At 40.1% G+C, this 8,482-nt stretch overlaps 1 protein-coding gene across 1 annotated transcript; it reads left to right on the forward strand.

Annotated features, from left to right (window-relative positions):
- The first annotated feature begins 6,282 nt into the window (after positions 1–6,282).
- Positions 6,283–7,358, forward strand: LOC141082735 (olfactory receptor 10AG1-like). The gene has a single exon (XM_073566660.1). The coding sequence runs from the start codon at positions 6,324–6,326 to the stop codon at positions 7,254–7,256; it is 933 nt and encodes a 310-aa protein (XP_073422761.1). The 5' UTR covers positions 6,283–6,323; the 3' UTR covers positions 7,257–7,358.
- The last annotated feature ends 1,124 nt before the right edge of the window (positions 7,359–8,482 follow it).

An 8,482-nucleotide genomic window follows, 5' to 3' on the forward strand; every position in this document is an offset into this window, starting at 1 on the left:
TGTAGTCCATTTTCTCTTGTTACTTTTGTGAAAATAAAAAAGTTTGGTTCCAAAGTAAATTTTTTGTGAAAAAAGTAAAATGTTAATTTTTACCTTCCACATTGCTTTAGTTTTTGTGAAGCACATGAAGGGTTAATAAACTTCTTGAATGTGGTTTTGTGCAAATTGAGGGGTGCAGTTTTTAGAATGTTGTCACTTTTGGGTATTTTCTGTCATATTGTCCCCCCAAACTTACTTCAAATGTGAAGTGGTCCCTAAAAAAAATGGTTTTGTAGGTTTTGTTGTAAAAATGAGAAATCACTGATCAACTTTTAACCCTTATAACTTCCAAACAAAAAAAATGTTTCCAAAATTGTGCTGATATAAAGTAGACATGTGGGAAATGTTATTTACTAACCATGTTGTGTGATATGTCTCTCTGATTTAAGGGCACAAAAATTAAAAGTTTGAAAATTGCAACATTTTCTAAATTTTGGCCAAATTTATGTTTTTTTTTATAAATAAACGCAAGTCATATGGAAGAAATTTTACCACTAACATGAAGCACAGTATGTCACAAAAAAGCAATCTCAGAGTGAATGGGATCCAATTTGGGAAACACTCTTCCAACAAAAGCGATTATATCAAAAACTAATAGAATGGATATTTCACACTTCAATATTCCTATTGAGGTTACCAAAGTCTTAGAATGAGCTGAGTATCTTAACTGCAATTTCATTTTTGGTGAAGGAGGATATTGTAATTTAACCCCTTTACCCCCAGGGGTGGTTTGCACGTTCATGACCGAGCCAATTTTTACAATTCTGACCACTGTCCCTTTATGTGGTAATAACTCTGAAACACTTCCATGGATGCCACTGATTCTGACATTGTTTTCTCGTGACATATTGTACTTCATGTTAGTGGTAAAATTTCATTCAAATAACTTGCATTTATTTGTGAAAAAAAATGGAAATTTGGCGAAAATTTTTAAAATTTTGCAATTTTCCAACTTTGAATGTTTATGCCCTTAAATCACAAAGATATGGCACACAAAAAACTTAGTAAGTAATATTTCACATATGTTTACTTTACATCAGCACACTTTTGGAACCAAAATTTTTTTGTTAGGAAGTTATAAGGGTTAAAAGTTGACCAGCAATTTCTCATTTTTGCAACACCATTTTATTTTTACGGACCACATCACATTTGAAGTCACTTTGAGAGGTCTATATGATAGAAAATACCCAAAAGTGACACCATTCTAAAAACTGCACCCCACAAGGTGCTCAAAACCACATTCAAGAAGTTTATTAACTCTTCAGGTGCATCACAGGAATTTTTTGAATGTTTAAAAAAAATGAACATTTAACTTTTTCACAAAAAAATTACTTCAGGTCCAATTTTTTTTATTTTACCAAGGGTAACAAGAGAAATTGGACTGCAAAAGTTATTGTGCAATTTGTCCTGAGTACGCTGATACCTGATATGTGGGGGGGGAACCACTGTTTCGGCGCATGGCAGAGCTCAGAAGGGAAGGAGCGTCGTTTGAATTTTTCAATGCAAAGTTGGCTGGAATTCAGATTGGACGCCATGTCACGTTTGCAGAGCCCCTGATGTACCTAAACAGTGGAAACCCCCCACAAGTGACCCCATTTTGGAAACTAGACCCCCCAAGGAACTTATATAGATATGTGGTGAGAACTTTGAATCCCCTAGGGCTTCACAGAAGTTTATAACGTACAGCCGTACAATTAAAAAATCATATTTTTTCCACAAAAATGATCTTTTCACCCTCAATTTTTATTTTTCCAAGGGTAACAGGACCCCAAAAGTTATTGTGCAATTTGTCCTGAGTACGCTGATACCCCATATGTGGGGTAACCCACTATTTGGGCGCATGGCAGAGCTCGGAAGGGAAGCAGTGCCATTTGACTTTTATGGCTGGAATTGAGATCGGATGCCATGTCACGTTTGGAAAGCGCCTGATGTGTCAAAACAGTGGAAACCCCCCCACAAATGACACCAATTTGGAAACTAGACCCCCCAAGGAGCTTATCTAGATGTGTGGTGAGAACTTCGAACCTCCCAGGGCTTTACAGAATTTTATAACGTACAGTCATAAAATTAAAAAAATCACATTTTTTCCACAAAAATGATCTTTTCACCACCAATTTTTATTTTCCCGAGGGCAACATGACCATAAAAGTTATTGTGCAATTTGTCCTGAGTACGCTGATACCCCACATGTGGGGGTAAACCACTATTTGGGCGCATGGCAGAGCTTGGAAGGGAAGCCAGCGCCATTTGACTTTTTTGGCTGGAATTGGGATTGGACGCCATGCCGCGTTTCGAAAGCCCGTGATGTGCCTAAACAGTGGAACCCCCCCCCACAAATGACACTATTTGGAAACTAGACCCCCTAAGGAACTTATCTAGATGTGTCATAAGCACCAGTGCTTCACAGAAGTTTATAAAACCCTGGCATGGAAATAAAAAAATCATATTTTTTCCACAAACATGATCTTTTAGTTCCCAATTTTATTTTCCCAAGGGTAACAGGACAAATTGGCAACAACTTTTGTGTCCAATTTCTCCTGAGTACGCTGATACCCCATATGTGGGAGAAAACTACTGTATGGGCACACGTTGGGGCTCGGAAGGGAAGTAGGGACGTTTTGGAATGCAGACTTTGATGGAATGGTCTGCGGGTGTCATGTTGCCATTGGAGAGCCCCTGATGTACCTAAACAGTGGAAATCCCCCATAATTGACCCCATTTTGGAAACTAGACCCCCTAATGAACTTATCTAGATGTGTGGTGAGCACTTTGAACCCCCCAGTGCTCCACAGAAGTTTATAATGCCCGGGCGTGAAAATAAAAAAATCATATTTTTTCCACAAACAAAAAATTGGGGACAAAAATATCATATTTTCCCAAGGGTAACAGGACAAATTGGACAACAACATTTGGGGTCCAATTTCTCCTGAGTACGCTGATACCCCATATGTGGGAGAAAACTACTGTGTGGGGACACGTCGGGGCTCGGAAGGGAAATAGTGACGTTTTGGAATGCAGACTTTGATGGAATGGTCTGCGGGTGTCATGTCGCATTTGGAGAGCCTCTGATGTGCCTAAACTGTTGAAACTCCCCACAAGTGACCCTGTTTTGGAAACTAGACCCCCCACGGAACTTATAAACTTCTGTGAAGCACTTGGGGGTTCAAAGTGCTCACCACACATCTATATAACGCCTAGGCGTGAAAATAAAAAAATCATATTGTTTTCCACAAAAATGATATTTTGCCCCCAATTTTTTATTTTCCTAATTGTAACAGGAAAAATTGGACTCCAAAAGTTGTTTTGCAATTTGTCCTGAGTAGGCTGATACCCCATATGTGGGGGGTAAAACACTATTTGGGCGCATGGCAGAGCTTGGAAGGGAAGGAGCACCATTTGACTTTTTCAACGCATAATTGGCTGGAATTGAGATCAGACGTCATGTTGCATTTGGAGAGCACCTGATGTGCCCAAACAGTGGAAACCCACAAATTCTAACTCCAACCCTAACCCCAACACACCCCTAACCCTAATCTCAGCTCTAACCCTAGCCCTACCCCTAGCCATAACCCAAACCCTAGCCCTAACCCTAGCGCTTACCTAACCCTAATGGGAAAATGGAACTAAATACTTTTTTTAATTTTATTATTTTTCCCTTACTAAGGGGGTGATAAAGGAGGGTTTGATTTACTATTTATGGTGGGTTTTTATATTTGGCAGCTAAAAGATGCTAAAAGTTTTTGCATCACCACATTTTCAGAGCTATAATTTTTCCATATTTTGACCCACCGAGTCATGTGAGGTCTTATTTTTTGCGGGACGAGTTGACATTTTTATTGGTACCATTTTTGGGAACGTGACATTTTTTGATCACTTTTTATTCTGATTTTTGGGACGCAGAATGAACAAAAAAAACAGCATTTCAAGAATTTCTTTTGGGGGGTGCGTTTCCACCGTTCCGCGTGCGGTAAAATTGATAAAGTGGTTTTATTCTTCTGGTCAGTACGATTACAGCGATACCTCATTTATGTCTTTTTTTTATGTTTTGGTGCTTTAATGCACTGAAAACAATTTTATATAAAAAAATAATTATGCTGATGACACTGTGTGGCAGCTCGTTTTTTGCGGGACAAGATGACATTTTCAGCGGTACCATGGACATTTATATCTGTCTTTTTGATCGCGCGTTATTGCACTTTTTGTTTGGCGGTATGATAATAAAGCATTATTTTTTGCTTAGTTTTTTATTTTTATTTTTTAAGGGGTTCTCTAAAGGGGTTAACTAATGGGACAGTTTTATAGGGCGAGTCGTTATGGACGCGGCGATACTAAATATGTGTACTTTTATTGTTTTGGGCTTTTTTGTTTCCAAAAAATGAATTTATTAGGGAATATTTTTTTTTAATTTATTTAGCGATTTTTTTATAAATTATTTTTACACTTTTTTTTTAACTTTATTATACTGTCCCAGGGGGGACATCACTGTCATGTGACAGATCACTGATCTGTCACATTACAGATCGCTGTGACAGATCAGCGATCTGACACAGGCAGTGCAGAAGGCTTCCTCATGCCTGCGCTCTGCAGGCATGAGGAAGCCGGCTCCCTGCAGGCCCCCGAAGGTCCCCGCCACCATATTGGATCCGGGGACCTGCAGGAAAGGAGGCCCCCGGAGCAGCGCTGCACATCGTGCTGCTCCGGGGGGCTCAGGGAAGCACGGAGGGAGCCCCGTTCCTGCCGATGCTTCCCTAAACCCCTGGTACACTGCGATCGTGTTTGATCGCAGTGTGCCAGGGGTTAACGTGTTGGGGGCGGTCCATGACTTCCCCTGACCCATAGTGCCGGGTGTCAGCTGTGATAATCAGCTGACACCCAGCCGCGATCAGCAGCGCTCACCCTGTGAGCGCCGCTGATCGCACTAGGCATACTATCCCGTCCATGGGCATAGGGGCCCGGGTCCCATGGACGGGATAGTACGTCTCATGTCAGAAAGGGGTTAATATTGATGTCAATATCTTTGGAATGATCTGAGATTGTGGGTTGTAATAATAACCTAGGCAGGTTAACAATACAACTATTTTATTCCTTATGTCCATGGTTATACAACAACTCTGGGTAGATGGCTAAAATACATTGCTCCCAGTCCACAAGATTCCCTCCCAGTCCCAGTAGTCCCACTACCCCTATACCAGACGATACTCACTGTCTCCCAACTTCTGGTTGTCCCACAAATTTCTCCCACCAGTATAGCCTGTAGTCACAGTCAACGCTCCTCCAGACAACAGATAGCATGACTGAAGCTCTTCTATCCAGCCGCAGCAGTCCTCATGAAAGTTCCTCAAATCCAGACCACAGATCCCTCAACGGCAGCATGTGGGTCCATCCAACCGGCAACCGATCTCCAAATTCCAGGGGCCATCAACTCCCTGACAAAACATGTGGCTTATTGCCCTCCCGCTGAAAGGGCAGGCATGTTCACAACCTTCCCCCCAAAGTTAATTATGTATTGTTGGTGGTATTTTCCACATGCCCAAATTATCAACTGGGACTACATTGTGAGACCCTAGGGTGTGTTATTACCATCCACACAATAAGATTAATGCAAATGTCGAAATTATACTCTAATTTTATCAAGATGTATGACTTCTGTGGAAAAAAACAGCCACACCTTCAGTGGTGTAATGTATACATCCAAAACGTCATTGATATCAGTGGATAGCTGGAACTTCATTGGTTTTCTGATGAATCTCCAAGTTGAAACTGTCCCTTTAAAGGGAATCAGTCAACAGATTCATACTTCCTGAACCAGATGCATTATGGATCAAACACTGGCAATGTGATTGCAGCTGTCATTGTGGCATTTTGGAGTAAACATAGCCAGGCTCTGATTCCTGCTGCCAGTAGTTGGGGCAGCATTAATTTGAAGACAAATTTAGGCTAGGTTCACATTGCGTTAGGGCAGTCCGTTCAACGCATGCTGCAGACCGCGTCCGAGGGTCCATCACAGCATGATGGCACATCGCTAATGCATGCCGATTATGACATGCATTAGCAATGCGCTTCGTTATGGCAATCTATGGGTCTACTAATGGATGCGTTATATCACGTTATTGCCGCTTTTGTAACACAATCAGTTAGCCGGACTGCCATAACGCAATGTGAACTCAGCCTTAAAGATATTGTAGATAATTTGCCTTGTTTTAATAACTAATATTATTTTTTTTGTTTTTTTATTATAGGGATTTCTATCTTACAATATCCAAGACTTTAACAAGACAAGAGTAATGGAATTCATTCTTCTGGCATTTGTCGATTTACAAAGACTACAAATTTTACTTTTTGTATTTATCCTATTAACATTTTTATCTTGTGTTGCGGGGAACAGTGTCATACTTGTCTTAGTAAGATATGAGCGTTCGCTTCATACACCAATGTATTTTTTTATTGGTACTTTTGCTCTTCTGGAAATAATATTTGTATCTGTCACCATTCCTAAACTTCTAGCTACTTTAATAGAAGCAAGTCGGAAGATTTCATTTATTGGATGTTTCACCCAGATGTACACATTTGATTCTTTGGGAGTAGCAGAATGTTATCTTCTGGTGGTTATGGCTTTTGATCGGGACTTAGCGATTAACAAACCCTTGCATTATTCCCGGATAATGAACAATGCTTTATGTATTGAACTTGCAGTTGTCCCTTGGATTATTGGATGCATCATCATCTCCATACCTACAGTAGTAACTGTTGACCTGGATTTTTGTGGACCTAATGAAATCAACCATTTCTTCTGTGATTTTGCTCCATTGCAAAATCTAGCATGTTCTAATCCTATGATCAGCAATATGGTCACAAGTTCAGTAGCTATAACTGGAAGCACTGTTCCATTCCTGGTCATTTTAGGATTTTATATCCATATTATTGCCCTTATATCAAAAATTAAAAGCACTAGAGGAAAACAGAAAGCCTTCTCCACCTGTTCATCTCATTTTACTGTAGCCACCTTGTTCTATGGCTCGACCAGTATAGTATATGTTAAGCCCAAAGGCAGTCAACATGACAAATTCCTTGCCCTCTTATACACTGTCATTATACCTTTCTTAAATCCATTTATTTATACCTTAAAAAACAAGGATGTCAAAACAGCTCTAAAAAATACAAAACTAGTAAGAGTCCTAGGACAGATTAGGAATACGGACCATTGCAGAAATTCATAAATTGAAGAAGAAACAAATACAAAAGGGCAAAAAGGTTAAAATATTACAAAAAGCTAAATATTGACAATTTTATTTAGTAAAAATGTAAATTAGTAAGTACGTTCTGAGGTAAAATGTCATAAAGTGTGTGTATCTATTTCATTTTTACATTAATAAATTTTTAAAAATTTATAAATTGAAAAAGATCTTCTGTGCCTTCAAAAAGTTTTGCAAAAATTAGAATAATGAAACCCTTTTCATGTATAAAAAGAATTACATAAAACATAGACCCTGAGCCACTCACATTGTGAAAAACAGAGATTACTCAATATGATGTGTGGGGACTAGTGATGGGCGAACTGGAACAGTAACGTTTAGGGTCTGTAGGGAACACCTAATGCTCAGGCACAAACCCCCGAATATGGAATTCTCCAGGAGGTCCGTGTTACTGTTCGGGTTCGGCACTCCAAACATCTGGTGTTATCCATGACAGAGTGAGAAACACCAGTGGCTCTGATAGGCAGTAAGAACAGTACTACGGCTCAGAAAGTTGCGGTTTCCACGCTGTCAGAAGATTGCGTGAGTCAACAGCTGTGACCAGCAGTAAAAAGTTGACCTCCAGTCACAGGCATCAGCTCTAAGAATCATCAGCCTACGCATACTGTCGCTGATAACAGTGAGAGCAGGGGCCACTGATGGGAGTATTTAACTGGCACCTGTGCTATAAATAAATGTAAAAAAATTGACGTGTGGTCTTTTCTACTTCTGATATCCGACCCAGGCAAAACTGACAGCTGTGGGCTGCAAACCTCAGCTGTCAGTTTTATCATTTGTGGATATCAAAAAATGAGGTGACACCATGCAGTTTTTTTTAAAACATTTAAATAAATAATTTATAAAGCGGAGTGGGATTCCCCTCATTTTTGACCACCAGCCAAGCTAAAGTAGACAGTTGGGGCTGGTATTCTCAGGCTGGTAAGGGTCCATGGATATTAACCTCCCAGCCTAAAAATAGAAGCCCACAGTCGCCCCATAAAAGGCAAATCTATTAGATGGTCCATTCCTGGTGCTTTTTTCAGTTCTTCCCATTTTCCCTGGTGCTGTGGCAAGTGGTATAATGGTTGTGAGGTTGATGTCAGCTGTTTTATTGCCACTGATATCAAGCCCACAGGTTAGTAATGGAGCGGCGTCTATAAGACACTGCCATTACTAAACCCACAGTTAGATTGTAGAAAAGACACAGCTAG

The sequence above is a fragment of the Dendrobates tinctorius genome, unplaced genomic scaffold (assembly GCF_039654945.1).
Source record: "Dendrobates tinctorius isolate UK_male_01 unplaced genomic scaffold, ASM3965494v1 ptg000019l, whole genome shotgun sequence".
Taxonomy (NCBI): domain Eukaryota; kingdom Metazoa; phylum Chordata; class Amphibia; order Anura; family Dendrobatidae; genus Dendrobates; species Dendrobates tinctorius.